Source organism: Lates calcarifer, unplaced genomic scaffold, assembly GCF_001640805.2.
Source record: "Lates calcarifer isolate ASB-BC8 unplaced genomic scaffold, TLL_Latcal_v3 _unitig_5786_quiver_433, whole genome shotgun sequence".
Lineage (NCBI taxonomy): Eukaryota > Metazoa > Chordata > Actinopteri > Centropomidae > Lates > Lates calcarifer.
In genome coordinates this window covers 431,826-458,503 of record NW_026117727.1, presented here as the reverse complement: position 1 = coordinate 458,503, position 26,678 = coordinate 431,826, and the positions used below count along the sequence as shown (strand labels likewise).

General features: G+C 41.6%; 1 protein-coding gene across 1 annotated transcript; it reads right to left on the bottom strand.

The window, feature by feature from the left end:
* Positions 1-34: 34 nt before the first annotated feature.
* llgl2 (LLGL scribble cell polarity complex component 2) lies at positions 35-25,706 on the bottom strand. The gene is given in 29 exon segments (XM_051069079.1): positions 35-1,970; positions 2,778-2,820; positions 3,189-3,236; positions 3,446-3,474; positions 3,567-3,717; positions 4,111-4,375; positions 5,222-5,332; positions 5,334-5,389; positions 5,505-5,621; positions 5,719-5,866; positions 6,032-6,179; positions 6,877-7,073; positions 7,211-7,306; positions 7,906-7,995; positions 7,997-8,011; positions 8,471-8,624; positions 8,727-8,794; positions 9,962-10,173; positions 10,551-10,699; positions 10,906-10,960; positions 11,052-11,184; positions 11,305-11,467; positions 12,320-12,478; positions 12,798-12,810; positions 12,813-12,912; positions 13,084-13,165; positions 14,414-14,507; positions 16,783-16,906; positions 25,685-25,706. Coding segments are annotated over 28 exon segments (3,015 nt in total). The 5' UTR covers positions 16,862-16,906; positions 25,685-25,706; the 3' UTR covers positions 35-1,930.
* Between the last annotated feature and the right edge of the window lie 972 nt (positions 25,707-26,678).

Sequence of the window (26,678 nt, the reverse complement as noted above, 5' to 3'; positions counted from 1 at the left end):
GAGTGCATTGAGAAAAGAACAACAGACACATTCATTCTTGGGAAAAGACATGTAATAATTATCCACAAGAAAGTGTAGTGTGTAGTTACAAATCAAAAAAAAAAAAAAAAAGAATTCTTAATCAGTTCACTACAAAAATATATTCTAGGTTGATGCTAAAATACCCAGCATTCTGAGACACAGTACCAAAATATTTCCTTATATGATCTAAGTAGCAGCCAACCCCAGTTATAACAGGCCCACAGGTACAGTGGGCACATATATACTGTATATATTAAAAACATTTCACTACAATAGCTTACAATTACATTCCTAAATTACATTATTCATTGCTGGTGTAAAAAAATGGTTTACATAAAAATAACTGAAAACCAAACCCCATAGAAATCCCCCCAAAAAGTACAGCATTGTGAGCGCCGCAGTAGTGGAGAAGTACCTATGGCCAGTTATTATCATGGAATAAAAGTGGATGGGAAGGGGAAAGGCCTGTGTCAGCAGTATACAGTGGTACAATACAGTAATGTTATTACTAATTTAGTAAATTATGACAGAAAAATTAAAAAAGTAACAGTGTGGTTCAACATGCATAAAACATTTGTTTTTTTTTTTCTTCTCTTCTGGGGGATCATTAAAAACATTTTCCCTCGACAGTTTATCTTAAAAGTACAGAAGCTAATTTATGCCAAAAAAAAGAAGAAAAAAGATGAAATGTAAGGAATGTCAAAAATTAACATGCTATGAGAGAACTTTCCAATGTCAAAATTATGAGCCAGCACATCAAAGTTTAGATCAGAGTGAAGATTGCTAAACTCAAAATTTGTACTCACAATTAGGAGACAATATGTAAAAGTCATGACAAAGTCAAAATGATATTGTAAGTCAAACTTAGTCAAGTAGTGAGTATGATATTTGAATACAAATGGTTGATGTGATGAAATGCTAATAATGCATTGCCAAGTTAATTTTAACTTGGTATCTCTCTTTTTTTTTAAATGTGTTGCTTAGTATATCATAATTTTGTTTATTATCTCATAAGTTTGACGAGGGTATCCTGTTCTTTGATCCAATATCTCATACTCTTACTCACCGTGACAAAAAAATGTAATCATGCCAAACTTCATTATTTTTTCCTCTTTTCTTGGCAGAAATACGCTCCACAGTATAAATCTGAAGCTCAAATAAACAAAGAGGCACAAATGACATAAAATTCAGTTACAAAATATTTTCATCTTCATTATTCAAATAACACCCCCCTCCCCCCCACCCCCCCATTCCTTCCAGCTGTACATTTGTGTGGGGAGATGAAGGCCAGTGAGACACACAGCAGGGTGGACAAACCGTTTCCACTGGCAGAGTCCACATGAGAGGACTGGTGGTGATTAAGCCTTTAAGAATGATGCATTCAAGTCAAACAGCCTGGACAAATGGCATCAGTGGCAGATGTTGGATGCTGGGCTGATGCTGGCATCGATGATTTATGGCACTGGTCACAGGTCAGGAATGTACTTCATGTAGCTTTGGGTTTAATGGCTGTGACCATGCTGTGATGATCTGTGTACAGTGAGTGGTCTTTAGGCACAGGTGGTGTCTCTTCCTTCAACCTCTGTCTGCACGGTTAGTCTTTAAACAGCTTTGTGGTGCTCTGAGCGCACTAATGCTGAGAGCCCTTTGGTGTCTCTCTACGAGGGGCCAAGGTGAGCTAAGAGTCAGTGGGGAGGTCAGTCATTGAGGAGAGGGGTCAGGGGATAGTAGTGGTTGTGGCTACAGAACTGCAGTATGCTTCATACACATCAACAAATCAGTTCTCTCTGAGGGGACACAACAGAAAGACGCTAGGACTGACATTACTGTATGTTGATTCCAAAACTGTCAGTGACACAGCAGTTAGTGATATGTGCCACCTCTCACCTCCACTGTCAACCAGTGTCCCTCAAGCTACAGCACTCTTCACATTATTCTCCAGCAACGACCTGAGGTGAAAACAGACAACAGCTTCCATCAACATGACTGCTTACTGCTTGAGCACAGCTGAACCGTGTCCATGTTTACCTTTACATTGGAGTGTGACCAAAATGGATTTATTTGCGAACCGTATGCTGCATACACATCATGCTGGAGTTATCATAATTACAATTTTCATCAGGTCAAAACCCCAGAACTAGCTGGGGCTACCAAGGTACTTTCATTTCACTTTGCTGCATGGAGTTATGGTAATCACAACAACTCATACAAATAGGTTTAGGCATAAAAAGTGCCAGGTCAGGTTTAGGAAAAGATCGTGGCTTTGGCTAAAATAGCTTAGCAAAGAAACAACTACTGTGAGGTTCTGAATGGGAAGTGAACCCAGGTCTCCTGTGTGAAGGTCCTGTGCTTGTTTGAACCATACAAGCCCCAACCACCTCCTAGTGCTACTAATACATCTACTTCTTAGATGTCATTATTACTTCGGCCGCTAGATGTCGCTTAACAAGAAGACATCACTTTGGGTTGTAGTAAGGCCCTTGCACAAACGTGTGGTTCTACGGACCTTCTCTGACTTGTGTATATTGTTCAGGTCAAAATCCAATCTCAAATATAACTTGGAAACTCATATTGTTTGATTCCTTGTTGAATGTTGTTCAGTGCAAGCTTAACAACTATAGCTAATTTTTGTGCTTCTCTTCTAAAACAATATTTTCATCATCACATCATTTAAAAAAAAAATCAATCATCTCATGGCAATGTTTGCATCATCTGCTGTGAGGAAAGGACAGACCCTCAGAGTGGCTGATACTTACATCTGGTCTCCTTCTAGTGACTTCTGGATCTCTTGAAGTACTTCTGTAAGAAAACACGACATCACTGTAAATAACCAGTGGTCTCAACATTCTAAACTTCACATGAAACCTGCAGCCACATTAGGACACGACTTGCTGGGAAAAAGAAGTTGTACAGGTCATGCGGTCAGATGATGTCTGGGAAACACTGCTGTGTGACAGTTCAGGCTACCAACTTGCAGACTGTCTCATGACAATGGGAGCAGAGAGCTGACATACAGTACCAGTTAGAGGAGGCAGCACATGGTGCGAATTACAACTGAAGCCAGGCTGAGGGGGATCAAATATAGTAACAGAGGGACCAGCTGTGTGAGATTTCTACTTCATAGTTTTAATACATTCCTTCCTATGTCTCCTAATACTCATACTCACTCTCGTCATTCAGCAAAGCATGCTCCATAACACGTCTAGCTGCGCTTTCTGGAACACACAAGCAGCAAGCAAACAACACATCAATACATTCAGCCAAAAACAAGGGGTGTGTGTAAAAACAGACAGACAAAACATCAGCACAAGCACAGATTTTAACGGCATCACGACACGATATGATGTTCCTCAGCCAATGGTACATGCACGTTTAAGTACAATGCTGTTATCCAGCATTTAGAGGCCTCTGAAAGACATGTTACCTGCATCCTCACGGTCTTGTCCTTGATCCCTAGAAGGACAGAGAAGACAAAAACTCATGAGTACCAAGAGTCGTTTTTTTTTCCCCACAGTAAAAGTCAAACAAACTGAGAGAGTGTATACCCATGAGCAGATGAAGCTCCATCAGGTGGTCGCCTGTTTTGGGTGGAGGTGCCTGAATGAGGAGGAACCTCTACCAGACAGCGTGGCTCCACCAGGTGGCGGGTGGACAAAGAGAACCGTTCAAACTCAGATGGAGAGATCAGGTAGAAGCCTGAAGGAAGACAACAGTACACAGGAGGTTTCTGAGAGGTGCAATCAAAACTCAATGAGTCATTTTTGGAGATCCAGGTAGTAGATCCAGGTGAAAACATGAGGACTTTTCCTTTTTGGAAGAACAAATCATTTAAAAATACTATGTACTCTTACTGTTACAACAGGATTACAGTAAGTAGGCTACACAGGTTGAGTACTACACTGTATATTTTACACCTGTGCGTGATGGCTACTTTGCTGGGCTGCTGCAGTGCTTAGGTTTAGGTTAGAGTAAATGCTAGAGTTAGGCCTGTAGTTGCAATGGTAACGGCTGAAGGCTAAGAAATGCATTTTATCACTGAGGGCCCTCAAAAGTATAGAAGTACAAATGTGTGAGTCGGCATGTCTTTACCCTGGCCGTGCTTGGTGAAGACACAAGAAGCGATGCCGCTGACGTCCTCACGGCGGATGCATGGGTACTGAACCTGCATCTTCACTGTGGGCAGGGACACCACATGGACGTCGCCCTGATTGGTCAGAACCATAAGGCCACTCTCACCATAGTCCTCTGACCGGTTGCTGCCGAACCAGGCAACGCCTACCCTCCGAACTCTGGAGCCATCCACGGCTGTCAGCTTCAGCTTCATCTTAGCACTCACCTTAGGCAGGGTGAAAACCTGAACACACAACGACAGAGTCAGCTGAAGAGCTATCAGAGTGTGTGAGTGTGTGTGTGTGTTTTGTTTGTTAGTTTGTTCTTAATGAAAGAAGGATAAATAAATGCAGGGAAACTTTTCAGAAATCCCATTTCAGATCACACAAAGGCCTTAAATTTCAATAACAAAAGGTCTTAAATTATATCCAAATCCAAGACCCCCACAGGTTTGAATAAGTAAAATTTATATTGGAGTTTCTTTTGTTAATTCCAAAAAATACAAATGCCTTACTTCCTCTGTCGAGGTAGAAAAGCCTTTCAGGGCATTCAAGACATGGAACGTGAAAAATAATTAAAATTGACTGATTGTCAGGGCATCAAATGAAAAGGCACAAACCAACAATGAATGTCTCCTAACAAGCAGTGCGTGTATCCAAAGCCTGATATATCTTACTCCTGTGTACCATGGAACTAAAAACTATGCCTTCATTACCACGAGCACACACACATTGTAGTTTATTTTGACTCAATCTCACATTTCGCTGTCCTGCTGCCAGAGAGAATCACTAGAGCACCAAATGTGGATTACTCTGCTGCTGAAAATAGTCTCAAACAATTTCCTCCTGATTCAGTAATGCCTGAGGAAACTTTAACTTTCGAGACGTTTTTAAGGATTTCCATCTTCAGTGTTAACCGGTGGATTTGAGCTGAGAGCCACAGGCAGAGCACAGAAGTGAGAAACTATAGAGAGACAGACCAACACATTGTTGATTTTGTTCTTTTCATGAGATCTGTTCACAACTAGAGGCTGGGTGTCATGAATGAAAAGGTGTGTGTGTGTGTGTGTGTGTGTGTGAGAGATCCTGACCTTAAACTGTTCCTCAGATATGACCAGAAGGTGGTGTGATCCCTGCATGTCAGGTGAGCGAGCCAGGTCATGTGCTACTTCCAGGGGTTCAGGGAGAGGAGCACCGTGACCAGTCCAACACCACTATGCCAACAACAGGAGCCCGGTGCATTAGTTGGATCTCCTTAGCTGGATTCAAGGAGACAATGACCGAGAGGAGAGGACATTACAACATGAAACAACATGAAAGTGATGAGAAAACAGTCCAGTCCAGAAAACACAAACTTCCAAAACGGTTTGTTACCCGGCTGTGCTGTGATAGGTTCGTCTGCTCTGTGCTCTACAGCGGGAAGGCGGAGCATGTATGCAAACACACAGCCGCCATTTGTCCCTGCCCATAGGGAGGGTGTGTTGTGTGAACCTATGAGAGAATGAGGAGACACACGTGAAAAATCTGAGGTATAGTACAGCTGGTACATTCTTCTGGGCTACATTCAGTGTTTGAAGGTGTAACTCACTGTCCGAGAGGAAGGTGTCAGCAAAGTACAGCGTCCGTACGAGACCAGTGAAGGAGTCGTCTGAGGAGCGAGCCTCGATCTTCCTCTGGACAGGAGCCAGCTCCATTTCTGCCAGCTCAGCCTCCAGACGAGCATTTGCATCCTGAAGCTGCTCAGAGGGTGAAGGTTTGAGAGAAATAAAAATTTTAGGGTGCTGGCTTCTGTCTATTGTAAATTTTGTTAGGTATCCCAGTGTGTGTCACCTCAGATTTAATCAGTAATCACTTCTATGAGTCCAAAGGAACAGCAGAGCAACAGACAGCTTTAGACCTACCTTTGCAGCATTGTTGACATGATGTTTCCTTAGTGAGACCCTGCTGCGTCTGATTCTCCTGAAGGACTGTCGGAGAGATTTCTTTATGCTCTTTACCCTGGACAGAGGACCCTCCATGGCAAGCTGGTCACTGGGGTTTAAGGTACACCTACACGGCAGAGGGACAGACAGGAAATACTGCATTAATGGTTAAAAAATGCACAGTTAAATGGTTTTTGGGCTGCGGAGCTCAGATATGGCATGGCATTGTTTAAAAGGGGTCATGAGCCAAAAACTTGAAAGCCACCTCTGTAATCCATATTGAATTGGCACCCTGCCATTTATATTTTCTTGTGGAAAATACAGTTTCTGCATTGCATCCCAGCAAGAAAACAAAAACCCTGAGTGATTTTGTCACACTTTCTTTGTGTTCGGTCTCTGCTCTTCTGTTTCTGGTCAGTTTTACTAAGGATGACTTATTCTGTCAAAAAATGTTGCACTGTGCCTCAGATTATTTGATGCGCTGTTTCAGACAAACCTGAACTGTTACATTAAGAGTAGAACGTGCTTCAAAAGTCAGAGCAGGCCCACCACCCAGAAAAGCTACGTACAGAGTCCAGTTCTGCACCTGAAGGTGAGTCTAACATGTTCCCCCCACAGGCCAGGGAAGCCAGGAGACAAACCAAAACATCTTCTGGTCAAACTTGCAACACATGGGTTTTGGACCTGTTAAGTGGAGCTGAATACTGAAGCAAAGCACTCAACCCAGTTTCTAGAAATACTGAACGGAGCATTTCTCCAGCGTGCAAACTTGGTAAGTTTTTAGTACAAATACAGCTTTCATCTCTTTGTCTGTGTCTCCTTACTTGACGAAGACGTTGTTCTTCTGTTGGTAATCATATAGGCCAAAACCATGGCTGGTGCCAAAAGCTACCAGCTTCCACTCTGAGTGCAGTGTGAGGGCGGTGACCACAGCAGGAGGCTGGCACTGGACCAGCGCAAAGGGCTGGAAGCCTGGAGGAAACAGCACTGGCTCTTCTCGCATATCCAGCCGCGTGTGGCCCTTATGAACAGGAAAAGCACCAATATACTGACATAAGACAAGTGTTGGATGGTATGATATGTAACAAATAATGACACAAGGGATGTAACCCTTGCTCACTGATGTCTAATCTGTTTTTGCAGTTAAGCACTGGTTACCTTCCAGCGGAATCCTTCTTGGCCCTGCAGCAAGTCCACAACTTTAGCCTCCACGGTCTGCTCTGCTGCCTCGTCGTTCAGTTCCAGCACCAGGATCTGCAAAGGCAAAGACAAGACTGAGTGGAATACAAGTCAATAAGCAAAACAGCAACTTGAGGTTTGAGGTTACTGTTGACAAAGGAGGTTCTAGGAGTTGTTATATCCAAGGGTTTAATTACTTTTTCCACCTGTACCTGTATGGATGTATTCAATAAAGATTACGGCTGTTTGAGTTATTAGCTTAGGCACGCGTTTGTCTACGCTTTGGCACTTAAATTTAGATCAGATTACATTTTATAAATAATACAAGCAGGAAATCAGGCAATTCAAAGGTTACTCTTTCTTGCCACTGAGTGGCCTTTACTTGTAATTCCCCTACATATATTTTTATATTTTTACTTTCATTTCTATTTCTGTACTCCACCCTAGTGTGGAGAGCCTTCCACAGCTGTGAACATTGCCTCATGCATGGTAACACTCTGATAATGATGCTATAGCAGCACACTGATGGTGTGGAAGAATAGGTTTTTAAAAGGCAACGAAGGCACAGTCAGGGAAATGTATTACACATTTTAAAAATATATATAAATATATTTCATTAGTTGCTTAATAATTACTGTTAATTCATGCTGACAAATCTTAAACAACCATCTCACCTGTCCAGCAGTACCAGCCACAGTCAAATAACCACTGTATTTACAAAGATGGATCTTCTGAATGCCAAGCCTCGGGTCATCACTGTACGGGGTCAAAACAGCCAACCTGGACAACACAAAATAAACCATGATTTATCAGCTATTTAATATTGTATCACCATAGAGCTGTTGAGCTTGCAAAGACAGCTGAAAAAAAAAAAGGAATTGTCAACAAAGGCTGTCATATCCTGAATTTGAGACTCTTGAAGTCAAGCTCCAAAAATATTACATCATAAACTACCCATAATGCAACTTGATGACAGCTCTTTGTTGGACCTTACGTGCCCGGTATGGACTTATTTTCTCAGACTTCCAGAGACCAACTGTTTTCACGGACTACATGACACTCAACATGATGAATAAACTAATCTTGATGTGTACAATTGTTGGGCAACAAATATCATTATAACAATCATAACTAAAGCCAGCAGCTGCTCCACTACAGTTCTGTGAGAGGTTCAACAATGGAGCTTGGGTCTATCAGTAACTTTTCTAGATGAATCAACAACAGATTGTGTGTAACTACCTTTCTGAATGGCGGCCACTCTCCTTCTGTGCCTTGGTTCATGTTGTCATTGGGGTCAGTGTCTGTGTGGAACACTCCAGCTGTGCTTAACTTGTACATGGGATATAGACAGACTCCTGATGCATCCCAGAAACACACTGTGCCATCCTCATGTCTACACACACAAACACACAAAGAAAAATTATACTCCAACAATGATTTACTGTCTGTTAAAGAAATGTCCCAGTGAATATATTCAAAGTTCAGCTGTACTGACCCTGTGAGCAGCAGGTCTCTCTGTGGAGGATCTGAGGCCAGGTTCTGGCCTCCTGTTATCGGCCACGGCTGCATGGAGAGTGGGGAATTGAAAATTTAATGCAAATGTAATACCACCTAATGAAATGATGTGTATATATTCATGAAGTATTCAGACCCCTTTTTCACATTTCTTATGTTGCCACCTCATGCTAAAATTGCTTATGCTAATTAATTTTCCCCTCATTAAACTACACTCAGTATCACATAATGAAGCTAAAAGCTAAAACAGTCATTTAGAAATTTTAGCAAATTTATTCAACAGGAAAAGCTGAAAAATCACACTGACATTGTCTTTGTTGGGCACTGAGTGTAGGTGAATGTAAACAATTTTAGCATAAGGCTGCAGCATAACAATAAGAGTCTGAATACTTACTGAATTCTATTATATTATAAACAGGGGATACTTCAGAGTCACATACTGTTTTTTTTTTTTTTACAGATGTCTTTCTATGGTGTTACCATTATACTGTAGGGGTCGACCTAATTTACTTGGTAAATAAACTGAACTTACATAGCGCTTTTCTAGTCATATTAATTGCTCAAAGTGCTTCACACTACAGGTCACATTCACACATTCACATACACATTCATACAGCACGTGTGCTATACAGGAAGCGCTCCAACACAAACACACCCATTCACACATTAATGATACACTGGGGGTTCAGTATCTTGCCCAAGGATACTTCGTCATGTGGACTGGAGGAGCTGGGGATCGAACCCCTGACCTTGTGATTAGTGGATGACCCGCTCTACCTCCTGAGCCACAGGTGGCCCAATCTGAGATTCAGTTGGCAAGTGTTTACATAGACTGAAAGCAGTAAAGGACTAGGTGCTTATCAGGTGATCAAAACATCTGTTTCTTTACACCTATGGATATACTGCAACACATGGTATCATGGTACATTGTCACACTGTCCTGAACACAGTGACAAAGTTTTAAATAAGAAAGAAGAAAATATATTTCTATTGAGGTACAATTTATATTCACTGAGATGGAAGTATAACGTAAGACATGTCTAACATATGACTGAAGAAATTATGCATCATTTGAGCTGAGTAGGGTTATGGACTTGCTCATTAAATCAGAAAATATAAACCTTACTATTGCTTTGCAGTATCATTCACAGCCCTGTGAAGCCAATGTGCAAACAAAAGGAAAACAACACCACTGTTATTTGTTGACATTTGTACCTTTTTTGAATAGTGTGTGTTCTGCAGCTCTCCAGCAGCGATGACTCTTTCCCACAGTTTGAGGGGGATGGCAGAGATGTGGTGGGAGCAGGTGATGGCTGAGCTGTGGAGGGGAACCAGGTACGGTGTCTGAATGACCGGCCAGCCTTCTGTCTGCAGGTCAATCACTACCAGCTCCTCCTCTACCAGGACCACAAGTGCACTGGGATCTCCTGCAGAAAAGCAACAGCAGTAGTTACATACACTGAAGACACTGATATTGGAAAGGTGGCTCTCACTAAACATGTTTTTCTTTACTGTGCTGTGCTCTTATGAGTAAATCTTAGAGGGTGAAAAGTTCTGGGGTTAAAAATTATCTCTAGTAGGTCTAGAAAACCCAGTCAAATAAAAATAAAATTAATTAACCACTTATTTAAAAATGACACTAAAAGTGAGTGCACACAAAATGTCTGTTACTGATTTGAAATCCAATGCTTTCAAATACACATATATATTTATTTATATTGTGGCTGCTGTATGTTATAGGGTTTACATGCATTGTGGAATGACAGTGTTTGCCATATGTCAGCTGTTGGTGCGCGTTGCCTGCCTGTGTCTCCGTCTCTGATGACAAAGAAGTCAATGATCCTGGAGGTGAAGTCCAGAGCCACATGTGTTTTACTGTGGATCACTGTGATACAGTGTCTGTCCCCATAACTGGCCCTTGGCATGCCACCACTGAACAGCAGGAACGGAGGTCTACACACACACACACACACACACAAATAGATAAAGGTTCAAGTTCAGTTCAGTTTGCTCTGAGATTAATGTGTAACAATGATGTAACACATCTGGGAAATAAAGGTTAACATTACAATGGTGAGGATGATTGAGCGACTTTCAGGGGGGAGGGAGGGGGAAGAAATGTAAAAAATGTCACTAATTAATCTCACTAGGGAACTTACCCTTCTACTGTAGGTAACTGAACAATTTTAGAGATGGCCTTGCAGGGGAAATGTCCTGCAACAAGACAAACCACCATCAGCCTCCAGAATAATACACATCATGCCCAACAGTAAAGACCGTGCAGTAGACTGCTTTTTCTTCTCACCATAAGGAATGTCTGATTTCTCCTCCTCCTCATTCACATCCTCTCCACCCACCATCCACCGACAGTAACTTCCATCACTGTGTGAACTGAGAATGTAGCTCCCATCCTCTGTCCACCACACACTCTCTAGTTGCTACAGTTCCATTAGGTTACATGGAAAATACACAATGCAAATATCAAGATTACGCATGCTGGTTGTAAGCAGAGTTTATACATGGAATTCAATTTAGATATCACGTATCAGAACCATTACCTGTGTGGCAGGGATGTGCTGGATGGCACACTGTTTCTCCAGATCCCATATGACCATAAGACCTCGCCCATAACCTATAACAACCTGGTTTGGGTTGACTGGGTTCTCCTGTAAGGCCTCTACATGTTCCAGATTCCTCCGGCCGATGTAGTCATCTGGTACACTGGAGGAGACAGGAGAGCGAGTATTAACACAGGAGAGAGTGAAGAATGAGTCAGAGAGACAACATGAGCCTCATTATTGATCTGCAGAGGATGAGAGGCAGAGCTGATGTGTTGATAAGATAGTTTTGCATTTTATTTCATGTGTGTGTGTAGTCTGAATGATAAATGCACATTTAGGTTGTTTATGGTCAATCCATCTGAAAAACAAGGAACTGCAGTGCTGTGCATTTCCACAAGGAAAAAGAAAAAAAAACACTACAGATTACTGGTGTAAGCTTAAGTTGTTTTTCAAACCCATGCATTTGTGCCTCTGGCTGTAAATCCCTGTCTTGATAGTGAAACAATTTAGAGTCAGGGAAACAGCATTTAACTGAGCAAACTGTAAACACTCTCAATATCCCATTGTCCTGGTCATAACTGAATAAGATATGATTACACTGGATGGCAGTAGAGGAAGTGATGCCATCATCTGGTTCATGAGTAGTTTAGTAAACTTAATTAGCATTCAGCACTAGAAGTGAGAGTAGAAAAGAATTCAGTGTTACTCTGTACAACAATTAATTGGTAATAATACTAATAATATGGCAATTATAAATGCTCTACTCTAATTCTGTTGAATGTATTGTAATAAAGTTTTTTGACAATAATCAAAAGTGAACAAACCTCCACAAAATAACCTACATTACAAATATAAACCACACAATACTGATTTAGCAGCCTTTATAGCCTTACCACAATGTATCCCTAACTCAGGCTCATTTTGAAGATTAGATTAGAATTAGAAGATTATGTGAAAGTAAATGTAAGACTACAAATGATGTGCGGTGTGTTGACATGCTGTGGTTGCCAACCTGCTGGCGACTTGGTCGAGACTGATGTTCCTCTCTTCAAGCTCTCTGAACCCGGGGACTTCAACTACAAAGACATGTCCTCCCTCCGTGCCCAACAGCAGCAGGTCCCCTGAGGAGTGGGCCAGCACTGCTGTCACTCTGGTCACACTTGGAGGAGCACTGAGGAGGAGAAGAGGAGAGGGGTGAGACCTGAGATCTGGTGGAATGATGGACAGCAGTTTTTTTCCAAAACATTATACCTCCCACTATACAAAAAGTACAAAACTGAGTGTGCAGTGTCTTCATGGAAATGCCTTTTTGACTAAATAATTCCAAGAACTAAGGAGCACCGGGAACTAAATCAGGACCTAACTAAAGTTCCACTAACACAAGCAACAACCAGTATGTAGGTCAAATTCCCATGGTCTTAAAAAAAAGTACCCACACTCTAAAAGGGTCAAGAAAGGGGGACATCTCTGTGAGTATATGTGTGTTTTACCCAGGTGGTCCCGTAGCATGAAGCGTCCTATCTCCAGGAGCTCTGACAGTCCCTTGTGGGCTCTTAAAGTCCACATGTGCAGACTGTTGTCATCCAGCAAAGTCACCAATTCAACCTAAAAATGAACCACACATCAATTAATACAGCCCAAAAAAGTGACACAAAGTATTTAGAGGTGGTTAGCAGGGAACAGATTCACTTATTACTGTGTGATGAACAGGTCAGGCTACTTTAAAAAGCAGCAGTGCTGCTGGCAGTGTGTTGTGTGTTTATTCTTTTACTGTACCTGGTGGGGGAGGAAGTGCACCTGGGTGACGGCAGCATTCTCATCATGTAGACCCATGAACTCCACGCCTGGGGCTCCATACCTGACCACTGGTCAAGGAGAGACTGGATTTGTCATTAGACTTAAGCCCCTTTTACGCGGAGCAATATTGGCATTAAGAATTCCCTTGATGCTGCCGTTGGGTGTTTACACAGAACCACATGAAGGCGGCTTAATGTTGCTCCAGTGTGTGATGTTAAACAGCATGCTGGCATCACGGAATCAGAGCATGGACACTGGACATATTGTGTAAAAATCTTTCTTCTATCTATGATGATAAATTATAATGACAGCCAAGTGATTTTACTCATTTTTGAGTGTTAGCTGACTGGTTATCAGCAGATAAAATGATCATCAGCAGGGCTGATGATCATTTTTTATATCAAAATCCCAATTTCAGAGAGCAATTTTCAAATTGGGGGCAGCATGATGGTGCAGTGGTTAGCACTGTCACCTCACAGCAAGAATCTTTAACTATTGGTAACCATCATCACGGTGAGCTAAAAGACTGCAGATCTATACAAGTACTATTACTCTTCATTATTTGCAGTTTACTGTAAACTTAGTACTGTGGCCCATGTTTGCTTTTTCCAGTGGGCTGATTGGTCAGCAGCCAGGCAGTTTTAAACCTATGATCTGATCCTCTGAACTGAACTATAGTATAGGTTACCTGTGACAGTTTACCCCAGTTAAAAGTGAGCCTACAGATACAGAAAACCAAAGTTAAACCCAAAGATAGCAAGTTGACCTACTGATGTAATTTTGTTATAAAGGCCTCCTGGCTAGTAATGCACTGAGCAAGGAGTCTGTCAATCTCACATGCTGCTCAAGTGTCAATGAGCAAACCTCAGATGCTGCAGCATCTGAACCTGACTTCACTGTAGAGAAACAACAATGTCCCTACAGAGATTGATTAAAGCATCACATTATTAAATGATTTGTTGTTGTGGTGACTTGTATTAATTCACGGGTTTTCCTTTATTCAGGAACAATCTGTCTCTAAACTAGTGTGTGTCTCTGTGTCAATGGGGAGAGTGTACCAGCTGGCTCCGCTGTATTGTCAATGAGTGTAATTGTGTAAAAGGCTATGGCAACACAGACTCCACTGTCTGAGAATGCCAGGCTGCATTGAGTAATGCGTGGGAAAATGAAATACCTGAACAAGGTGCCAAAGTGAATGAGGATTTAGCTGCGTCACAGCTGTTCATTAGCACTACCTGCTTCAAGTTCAAACACTGACACGCTGATTCCTACCTGACAACTATTTACACACAGGTTGAGTAAAGGATACAGTTTGATGGCCCCGGAGCGGTTGCCGATGGCCAGAAGCTGCAGGGATGGACTGTAGCCCAAAGCACTGGGCTGGTGGGGGAAACCATGCTCCACTGTCTGAGGAGGAGAGAGCGGACAGGCACAGGGAGGGTGAGACTGAGCCGTGACAGAAGAGACAATGACAGAGCCGGACAGACAATGGAACAAAACAGGCTACAGATAACAGCAGGAGGACGAGAGACAGGAAGGAGTGCAGAAAACACAGAAATATGAATCTCATTGTCTAAAACTAAACTAAAACCCTCTGCCACTGGTGAGTTACAGTCAGTTAAATGAATTCTTTTATTCTTGTCATGTTAATATGGTAAATGTAATGGACTGTACTTATATAGCGTTTTTCTAGTCATATCGACCACTCAAAGCGCTTCACACTACAGGTCACATTCACCCATTCACACAATGATGCACACACACATCGGGGGTGATTTGGGGTTCAGTATCTTGCCCAAGGATACTTCAGTATGTGGACTGGAGGAGCCTGGGATCGAACCACCGACCTCCTGGTTGGTGGGTGACCGCTCTACCTCCTGAGCCACAGCTGCCCCACAATACAGTAATATCTGTCTTAATAATTTTTATTTCTCTAACTAGTGAAGATAATCGACCAGGAAAAAGAAATCCTCATCTAAACACTACATGGGCTCATTAAAAAGAAATTTCATTTCATTTGAGAAGACTGGTTGAAATCTCCAACACTCCATTCAGTTTTTTTTCACCCCTCACAGTTACAACTATGAACAAAAATTAAGCAAGACAGTTCCATATTTGGAACATTCCCTAGTACACTGCACATGTGCGAGCCCGATTTCCACTCCCACTGCTAACCATAAACTGATGACATGACTTAATCACCTGTTTATATCAGTACCTGTCTGCTTCACCACCTGTTCAGTAAAAGGAACAGCAAACAAGAAGTGCAGTTTCCTGTTAGAAGCATGTGTGCATTGGTGTGGTTCTCCAACAAGACAGAAGCAGCTGTCATTACACATGACCATTACACATAGATCACATTACACAAGCTCTCATCTGAATTATTATTAAATCTTCCAAAATTACAATTTTTGGTGTGCAAAAGTCCCTTTTTGTGTTACTATCCCTCAATGACAGATCAGTAACAAAGAAATGTATGGATGGCTTAGTTTCTGCTCTAATATGCATTGTCAGCTGTGAGACTTGATATAGACAGGTGTGTGCCTTTCTAAATCATGTTCAATCAACTGAATTTACCAGAGGGGAACTCCAGTCAAGTTGTAGAAACATCTCAAAGATGATAAAGAGAAATAGGAGGAGCCTGAGCTAAATTTCAAGCAAACACTGAATACTTATGTCAATGTAATATCTCAGTTTTTCCATGGTGAAAAAGAGTGAAGATGAGAAGAAGAAAAAACACTATTTTTTTAACCACAATGGTTAATGTAGTAACCATTCAACCATATTTCTAAACAGTGATGTAAACAAGAAACCTGCTTACTGAAATTAGGGTGGTGGATTGAAGAAACTCGATTTTCCCATGTAAATGTGTCTAGGAGAACACAGATTTCACTGCCATGTATGATGGTAACCAGGTTTCTAATCAGCAGTGGAGAGGGTGAATGGAAGGAGAGATAATTATACTAAGACTATTTGTAAGTTTTGCTATTGTTACATAGCTATTCACAGCTACATTAACCACTGTTTACTTAGCAGTCTAAAGGAAACGAGATCGAGATCAGCATCAAACTTCATTCCTTTACTTGCCAAGAATGGTCTCATGCAATGGAAAGCACCTGCAATGCTTTGCTTCTATTTCTATCACTTCTTTTTTTCTACTGAAGTTAGCATACTAACCTGTTAGCTGTGGCCTGACTGGCCCATCTCATCACTTTTCGATAGCAACCCACTAAAGCATCCAGATTGCCCTGAGGAAGCAGCTACTCAGAGGGCGCAACCCAACCTCTTGTATTGTAAATGCAACAACAGATGTAGCTCACCACCACCCGTTCCCCTACACGTCCACCACCATTTGTTAATTCAGACACTTTTGAGCTGTGAGGAAACATTCCGCTCTCACTACACTGGCAGTATCAGGACCTCAGGGTCCACACAGCACCTTTAATGCAGTCCAGCTGTATGTACTGTTAGCAAGTTACTACAGTGCATGAAAATGCTTTCTCTGATGAGTGGACAAATTACTTAAGTGCATGTAATTGCATTGCAAATTGAGTTTTGGGGCTGATATGCATCACTGTATTTCTAGTCATGTTACTGTCTCTAATTTTCTAATCATGTGTTGTGAAGCATCTTGAACTGTAGGTAGAGTGCAGAACTGTGTGCTGTGTGAGGGTTCACTTGCCTTGTTGAACTGGAAGAGTTCCTGTTTGAGTCGATCTCTCTGGGACTCCTGGCCATGTCGCCTAAACCTCTTCATCCTGTCTCAGCACCAGTGTGGAGCCTTCAGGCTCACTGACGCACGCTGTATCAACCAAAGAGAGGAGACAGAAGGAGAGGACACAGGTAGATTAAGCAATAGATTGGATAGATAGATTGGGATCATGTAACCTCATTTCACACCCCTAACCTTAACAGGACAGGTAACACATAGGAACTAAAAGAAAAGCACTAACAAGAATAAGGGAGCACTGTAAAGACAACATTTATCAGTGGTTAACTGGTGGCTGACGGTTCCACATCATACAGACTTGCAACTTTCCGTCACATGAAGGGGAGGTTCAACCACAACATATAGGGCTCTAAGCTTCATTGTCTGTGTTGTGTGTCTGCTCTTTGAGGCCAGACCCTCAGCTCATAGCTGAGGCTCAGCTCATAGCTGAGGGTCAGGTGACACTAAAAAGAAAGCAGCTCAGAGCCCAATGTTTCAGACAGAAGGACAGGAAAACTCATAGCTGCAGCTAGACATATGATCCACAATGTCACAAGTCTGTGACAAAGACCTGGGCCATGAGTCAGAGTTTTCCGTCTGAACCAGCTCATTTGCCTCGGTCCAAATTATACGCTCGTATCAGGAGTACTGCCTTGACTCACTGCTAGTCTGCGTCACACATTTCCAGCTCCAGCTTCCTCAAAGAAAAACTCCACACTACTCTGTTACAGAGAAGTTTTTAAGTTAACATGTGCGTAATGTGTTTACTCTATGATACAAGACATATTGTGAGTGAGATAAACAGTTAACACCATATTTGAGCGTTTCCACCTTGGAACTGTGGTACACCAAGCTACAAGCTACAAGCTACCAGGCTAACATCCATCCATAATCTATACCTCTTATCCTTTGTGGGCCACGAGGGCTGGAGCCAATCCCAGCTGACAATGGGGGGAGGTGGGGCTCACCCTGGACAGGTCACCAGTCCATTGCAGGGCCAACACATAGAGACAAACAACCATTCACACCTACAGGTAATTTAGAGTCACCAGTTCACCTAACCTGCACGTCATTGGACTGTGGGAGGAAGCAGAGAAAAGCCCCAGACCAGGGCTCCAAACCGGAACCTTCTTGCTGTGACAGTGCTAACCACTGCACACACCCCCAAGCTAGCAAACAACACAAAGAATACTGACTACACTTACCATTCTGAAAAGTCCGCTAGTCACAGATTTTGGTGCACAATAGACTACTCATCTAAGCCATGGGTTTGACTGAAGCTAAAACATGTATGTCTGAGTCTGTTTCCATCCTTGATGTGCACTGCTCTTTCACCGGTCAGCCTAGTACAAGTAGCTGTGAAGCAGGGCACATTCATAGACCCAGAATTTCTCAACTTCCTGTGCAAACTGGCTCGTCAGCTAAAGGTGAAGGAGATCCTGGTGTGTGTCCCACAGCTTCAGCATCAGGTGAAGGGGAGTTTGACATTTTATAGTTATCTCATGTTAAAAAGCTGTGTGCGAACTGCAACAGTTCAGCCAGGTTGATGCTCAGGTGAAGCAGTGTGGCCCAGGTGTGCAGATCACAGCCACACAGCCTCTTACGAGACATCATACATCACAAGTTAAATACAACTACAGGTAAAGCTACAAGAAAATTCATTCGTAACTACTTTGAAAATGGTTTTCACCAGCTCTAGGTTATCAAATGACTGAAATGATTTTTTTTTGTCATATATGATACTAAACTGAACAGTTTAGGTTTTTAACAGTTGGTCAAATAAAACAAACTTTTGAAATAGATTACCTTGGGTCTTCTTTCTCATATTTTAAAGACAAAACAATGAATCAAGATAATAATCAGCAGATTAATCACTAATAAAAAATAATCAGCCCCAACACAACTCTACGCTCTTTTTTGTCTTTAGAAAAAGTATTTTTCTGGCTGGTGCTCTGTGTTTTTAAAAATCTTCAACCTTAGCTTATCTTTGGTTAAAAAAAAAAAAAAGTGTTTAATAATGCAATGTTTCCTGCCAAATAACTTGTTGGGCATAAAACAATGTGAACACAATGTGCACAAAAGGTTCATTTACATTGTCAAGACTGTGGATAAGGTTGTTATTGTGACAGGGAAGTACCTGTTAGTTTCAGGTTAATCAGAGTAACAATGGCAGGTCAGAAGTGAGCAAAACAGAAACAGACCAGACTAGGCCGGTTTCAGCCCGGCATTGCACTGTGATGTGCCCTTGTTCAGCTCTGATACGGGTTTTCCCAGGAATTTACATTGGCAGCAGAAGAGCAACCAACTTGTGTTAAGAAACAAGCAACAGTAAATGACAATGAATGCCAGCCTCTTTCATCACATTGGTCACATTGTTTGATTTACAGTGAGCTCATCTCTGAGCAAGATAAGATTATGTAGAGTATTTACCATTGGCTTTAACTGGCTTATTGACTCGTCACACTCTTTCGCATTCAGAAACAGTCTGCCTTTCATGTGCTATCTCTGTTGTCCAATATACCATCCTAAATGTCCTTCACTTAAAATTCACTCGGCAACATGCCAGTTTCATTCCACAGTTCCAGTGATGTCAAAAATTTTCAAATTCCCAGCATATCTACTGAGCCATCTGAGTGGAGAAAAAAAATGAAGGAAAAAAATGTGCCAAAACTTGCCTGAACAAGACAACAACGACCTCAAGAGAGGGTGTCTGGACCAGCAGAGCTGCTACATGGCCTGTGTCTCTCATAGTGACACAGCACTTAACAATGAGATATGAGCATAAGAATGTGTGGCCAGGAAATGCCTGGAATCCAAAACACTCCGTCTTATAGACTTATGCAATCAGCAGCTATGCTAGCACTTGCTGCTCAACAGGAAAAAGGGTGCAAAGACGGTCAGCCTCTCCCTGAGTAACATGTGAAGGACAGATTCACCGAGTCAAAAAATAGAAAATAAATCATATTCACAAAGAGTGGAACCCGTTTGACAGCTGCTGCTGAGGGAACTGGTCTGCACACATGGTCGATCTACTTGTGACTACACCCCCTGCACTCTCCACATGTACACAAAGGCTGATGATAAGGAGGCAAATAAAACTGTATGGCCCGGCAACTCTCTAATCTGGAGCTGGACATCACTGAGCTATTCTTGGTTTGTGGTGATGGGAACAAGTCCTCTCAAGTCAGCACTGAATGATGCACTTTGGGTTAGGGTGTGATTGATGTCAGGTCAGTGCAGTGAGAGGACATGGAGTGGGCATCTGAGCAGCATGAAACAGAAACCATCAGGTGTGTTATGCTGACACTTTCTAAGCACTGGTGAATACACATAAAATACAAAAAGCTTTTTGTGTAGTCAAAAGAGTGCAGCTAATAAGACAGGAGGAGTCTGTCATACCAACTACAGCAAACATTACAGAGGTGTTCCCTACAACTGCCTAGGGCTGTCCCCTAAAGGTCGATGCATCAGTCGAGAAGACTGTAAAATGTGAGTTGACTCACAACACTTTTTTTAGCTGCCTGACAGTACACAGAGCACTGCAGGAGCAACAGTGTGGCAGGCTGTAAACCTTACAAGCAGGTCCTGTCTTAAAATGACTGAACCACAAGACTAACTGTGATGGAAGCAGAGACGGGTGATTGAGACTGAGGGCAAAGTGACTTCAGACAGCATGAGGCAGAGAAGTGCGACTTGTTTCTGTTGGCAGTTTCCAGGGCTCTCAGCTCTGATTCCAGCTGACGCCACTGGAGAAACACTCCATGGCGTGGCAGGATTTCATAACTGAGCAATAACAACGACGCAAATTACTTTCTCTGTGTGGAAATCACATGATGATGAGCAAAAACATTAAAATGTTTGAGCATTTCAGTAAAATATGACAGTCCTACCAACAAACATAATCCTCACTAGGGGGACGGCCTTACCACTGTCCCTAACGCAACAGAAATTAGATCTTGTCAGTTTTGGGTGTGGCTCACAGGATATCATATCTCCCACCAACTTACTCCCTCCTTCCTGTAATCAGAACCAGGGAGAGACAGAGAAGTCGGGGGTGATCAGAGCACAAAGTTTAAACCTGGAAAACTCGAATTCTCACGGAGTGGAGTAATTAAGCTGTGTTTGACCTAAGTCTAACTGCAATCCTCATAACAGGATCTTGACAAACACACGGAGTTTAAAGGTGGCCCCTTACTCAGTTTCTGTGTTGCCTTTACCAAACACGTCCATGTAGGCAAAGATGAACCTATTTGAAGAGTGTCGAGTTAAATGTAGTTAGAACAGCAGAAACGGCACAATTCACATTACCAACAAGATGTGGTACGTTTCTCAGGTCTGATGGAATACAAGGAAACTCCAGCAGAGGACCAATGAGAGTCCAGTCACCAATGTTACAAATCAGTGTCCACATTAACTGATCAATTTTGTCTGGTGAATTTTGTCAGATTTGACCAGTGTTTGCTTGTAGTGAGGGGAGTGCTGAAAACACAAAGGTAACACACATCACATTTATAGTTCAAAATATAGCCATTATTTAAGTGATACTGTGCCACCTACAAGAAAATTCATTCACAAATAAGATTTGACTCACTGTCAGACACGAACACTAACACCAGTGTAGAAAATGAAATATATTCAAGGTACTACTTCTTTTGCTACCAAACAACTACTCTCACACTGGGCTCTGTACAAGTGGCTCATATGGTCAGTATTCTCATTCCTGTGAAAAACAGGCTTAATTTAAAGTCTGTTCGCACATTTATGGCAGTGCACCAACTAAACCTGGTATTAAAACACAGTCTGCATCCTCATACAGATAACAAACAATACGATCTTGCCTGTGCATTTACGCCTGATATTTTTAATAAGTTCTTGTTATCATCTTTGAGATCAAGTCTTTGTCCTCTGAGGCAAAGACCTGAGTGTGAGTAATCAGAGGCTGAAGCAAACCAGCAGTAGGTAAGCCGGCATGTTAATGCTGTGTCGGTGCAGATGGCAGCACTTGGTCAGATTGCGTTTATGCCCGCCTAAGATCCAAAAACAGTGTGAGCCAGACTACCTCCAGAAGAGGTCAAGCAGATCTGATCACATTCTGGTCACCTTGCATCAACATATATTTTTTGTCATCTAGATAAAGTGTACAGATACAGACTGCAGTTTAATCCCAGGTGTAAATGGGGTGTGAGAGCTACACCCCCTCCAAGGCTCTAAAACTATAAGTGCCAATAGATCAATTCTCTCACAGTTGTTTAGATTATTATCAGGAGTTTGCACAGATATTTTGAGTACAAATGGCTCTCAGATGATCAGATATGGCCATTAGATCATAGTTATGTCAAGCTCGCACTAGCAAAGAGAGACAGCATGCTTTCAGCAGAGCAGCAGTTATCAGTCAGTATGCATTAATAATGCCATCCTACAATTTACAACCTTATAATGCCTGTAATTTAGATGTCATATATAAATAACTTTAATTATATACAAATTTTCTCAGGTCACTTCCTGACTGTGAATGGAGCCTAAACACAAAATGATGACGTAGGACCCGGTGTGACTGGTGGAGGCAACACAACCACCACCTCTAACTATTCTGTCCAGATAATAGAGCTGATTGACTGTGCACAGCTTCTGATTTCTCATAAAAATGTGAACCTGAGATGTTTTGTCAAACTGCACCAGTGTTGTATAAATATACAGCACAGCAAGCTCTCTCACTCATTTATCGAACATATTTCCAATGTTGATAAATATCTCTTTTCAGAATAGTGAAATTCTATTCTACAGTACAGCATTACACAACCTCCAAAAAGAACACGGACTTGAATAAACACATCTCTGACACAGACAACTAAAATCTGACAGAAAGACAGTGCATGTGACTGCTGCTCATTGCTGCTGCTGGGAGGTTTGTTTTTGGAAGCATGTGTCTACTGTAAGCACATGGGACTAGGAGAATGTGGAAATTTTTACTAAGAGCTTTTTAACTAGCTACATGGTAGCGCTAACTTGTTTCAAATAGTCAAGTGTTTCCCATGGGGAACCAGTGTACCAAATTTCACTTCTTTTGTATATATGATCTGTAACATAATGATGAATTTTATGTGCGGTGAGGCCTACATCAGTCACTTTGGTTTCATCTAATGAATCCATACACACAAGAATTTAATCTCTGCACATCACAGTAGTGAAGATATAATAATATAACAATATCTATAACACACAGAATTAGTTTGCAAGGTTGTACAAGTCAAAGTACTGAAAGTAAATGTGAAGCTTGTCGTTCCCTCTGGTAAACAATGTATCTGAATAACTATTCAAAGATGTGTGTCACAAGTCATATGTTTTAGACCTCTTGCTGTTATAATTCCCTCATCTATGGTCCTCTGGGCAACCAGGGACCTACTCAGGCACTCTATTGATATGTATTAATCCCATATTTATTGAGAAAGAAATCTGATGGCTGACAATACACTATCATGGTGAAACCTTCAGTGATAAATAGTGAATTAAACCTGAAATAAGTGAAAGTATCAACATGTGCTGTTTAAAGGGAGACAGAAAATGGTCCCAGCTTTTGGAGAGTTCTTATATGTAAACAGATGATCAGAATGTCAATGCAATGCATGCTGGGAACATATGCAAAAGCATGTGAGTGTGAAATGGATACTGTTTTAAATTGTGAATGAAACCTGAAGCAACTGAAGGTCTGACTTCACCAAGAGTTAAAGGGAGAGGGAGGTGCACCCTGACAGACAGCGTTACTGCTGCAATCAGCAGACTGGGATCAGCTGTGTGTGCCTGTGTCACCTTCAACTACGTGAGTGCTGTGAGGAGCCCTTAATGGGGACTGAACTCAAAATCTTGTGACCTAACGGGGGGCTGACGATGAAAGAGCACTAACCACTGAGCTGCTCAGCAGTCGCAACAAACCACACAAGAAGCTGACATGAGCAGCTGAGCATGAAGGTATATAATACAGTGTTTGAAGGAAGAATCTGTAAGTTATGGAGAGGGGAGGGTGAGGAGACACAGACAGATTGTATTATAGTGCATTCGATTGTGACTGTGCTCACCCTATCAATTAAGTTTGATCTCAAAAACTAGAACTCCTAATGTTTGTATTCTTACACTTTGAGAGAAGAGGCTTGAGGCAACATTTTGATGTATAATATGTGCTTGAATTAAAAGTGTGGGATGGAGGAGTCTGGAATTTTTTTCCTGGTCTTAATAAAAACAAAAACACTCCTCACTCAGCCTTATCACATGACACGAAAGCACTGTTGTAAACAATTGGAATAATTGCATTTCAAGCTAAATATAGTAAAAAAATGCATTTGCAAAATATTTGTTTGACTTCTTTGAAATAATTTCCTTAATTGTTAAGGCCAAGTCACTGTCATTCTACTTAAGCTCAAGCAGTTCTAGTGCAAAAGCTGTTACAGTGCCATCAAGTGTCAGTCAGATACTAAAACATTGCCATACATGACTAACTAGCAGCTTGTCATTATTATTACCATAATGGGTCAACTATGCAACTATGTCATCTATGCACTGGATAAGTGCATTAGTCTCTCCACAGCATCTCTCATCTCAGCCCATATGATAGTCATAAGCATAAAGAGTTGCTTTCTGTGTTAATTTACCTTCATTTTTTTTGTGATATGTTGTATCTGTGGACCTTACTATTTCTTTGGAGCATGGGTAACTACAATTGTGAGCTGCATTTCTCTTATAGATGTATATTAAAAAGCATATAGCAGTGAGTCAGATTCCTTTTCAACAAACACTTGCTCTGATGAAGATCTGAGAATCATATATTCATATATGCATTGAACCTAAGTGTACAGGGTCTTCATTTCTCAATATTTAAGGTACCACCTCAGTCTCATTTTGAGAAGGGTAAACCCTGAAACAAGAGGACCCTGAACTTCATAACAATCTCTCTCATCCTATTCATTAAGACATCATGACATGATCCATTACATAACTGTGATTTTATAAACTTTGCCACAATGAGATGTGGTGTATCTGCAGTAAAGCCTGGTGAGCAAGATAACATTTTATATTTGTATTTATTATACCACTGGCCTGAGCCAAGTGCTCGGCTTGAGGATGATAAGCAAGATATGTCTTTTGGACATGTCTCTTACATAAATCAACTTTCATGTTCAAAGTTTAAAAAGGGAAGCCATTGAAGACAACACTGAGACAGTTTTGCCCATATGCTCACACTGTTTAGACAACTAAGGTAAGATAGCTCAGAAATTCCTGTTTTAGTTCAACACTACATCTCTCATATTGTAAACTCAGCAGGTGAAAGCTCCTCTATGGCTTTCTCAAAATTTGGGAGAGGCCATTTATTTTGCCTCCATAATAGTGTCAGGTGGACATTACCATGCAGGTTGGATAGCACTAACTGAGAACAAAAGACTTTTTGTTTGACTAGTTTTGTACAGATGCAGGTGGTGCTGAAGGACACTGCCCTTGTGTCCTTCCGTATCCTGCACAGATTATGGGACATTTTCGCAGACTGTGCTCAGCAGTGTTGCACAAATTTTGTTTCTATTTACATTTGCAGAGGTTCATGGTAGAGCATACAGCTGACACAAACGAAATCCCATATGTCTCACGGTTCAGTACTACGACAGAGCTAGCTTTGCATTAATGCATAAAAATGTGAGCGGGGCCGTGTAATGTATTACTTTATTCTACGTCCATCTCGTCATTTCCTTCTCAATTTTCTGAAAAACTAGCCAAACCGGTGAAACATTTCGTCCTCACATAGACACACACCCACACACCCCCTGCCCAAACACACCAGTTACTCATGCTCGAAACCAGACCGTTGACTCAAAGGGCTTACTAACATACCTGCTGAGGAGACACACCTTGCCGAAGCTAGCTTTAGACGTTAGACGTTTCCGTAATTATGCAATTCTAGCTACAACTACTACTCACTTGGCTACACACTGACGTTAGCAAAAAAGCGACCGTTTTGGGATTACAAGTGATATCATGGGTTGACCCATTAATCAGTTTCTTCCTAATTTTCTGTTCTGGAGTCTTGCCTTGTTTAATAAACGGCCTCAAGCCGCAGTCATTATGCCCAGGTGCGCGTTACTGCCCACTTAAGCTAGTTATTTCTGCCCAGACTCATTGTTTACTGTAGATTTACAGGTAACAACAACCTAGCCAGCGGCTTAGCCAACCAGACTTGATAAAAACACATCCTCGCCCATCTCTGTACAAATTAACGTCGGTTTAATGTTGTAGTCGTTATAGACAAACCCACCTATTTCAACGAATATGACTGGTAATGTTGGCAATATGGTATTGTCGATATGAAAGCAATTCATGCGCAAAACAAACTGTATAGCATAAATTAGTAGTGTAAGCAGCAACCTACTAATATATCTAAGTGATAGTATATGTCAGTTTAAAAGGTAACTAAAAGTTATTGCTGAAAGTTTAGCTAAACTCTTGACATACGGAATAATTTATGTGGAGAATAATTTGACTCAAATTTTACGAAAGTTGCAATTTAGCTTTGAACAAGGCGACAATGCTAAGCTGCCTGATTTCTGAGTTCAATATTAAGAATAAAGATTAGCCAGCTAGCCAGTGGGCAACTGGAAGAATGATGCCTAGCTGAACGAGCAACTTTGACTAGCTTGAGTTGGATCCGTTCAAGGTGCTGAACAGAAAACGGCTGGGTGTGATGAATAGATTAGTTCAATTGTTGTCTAACTGGCTGCCAAGCAAACACCTGTGGGCACCAGCTCTCTCTAACAGTACGGGCCCACCTCCTAACCCACCTGATTCAAAGCGGCCGTTGCACAGTCGATGTCCACCGTGTACAGGGGCT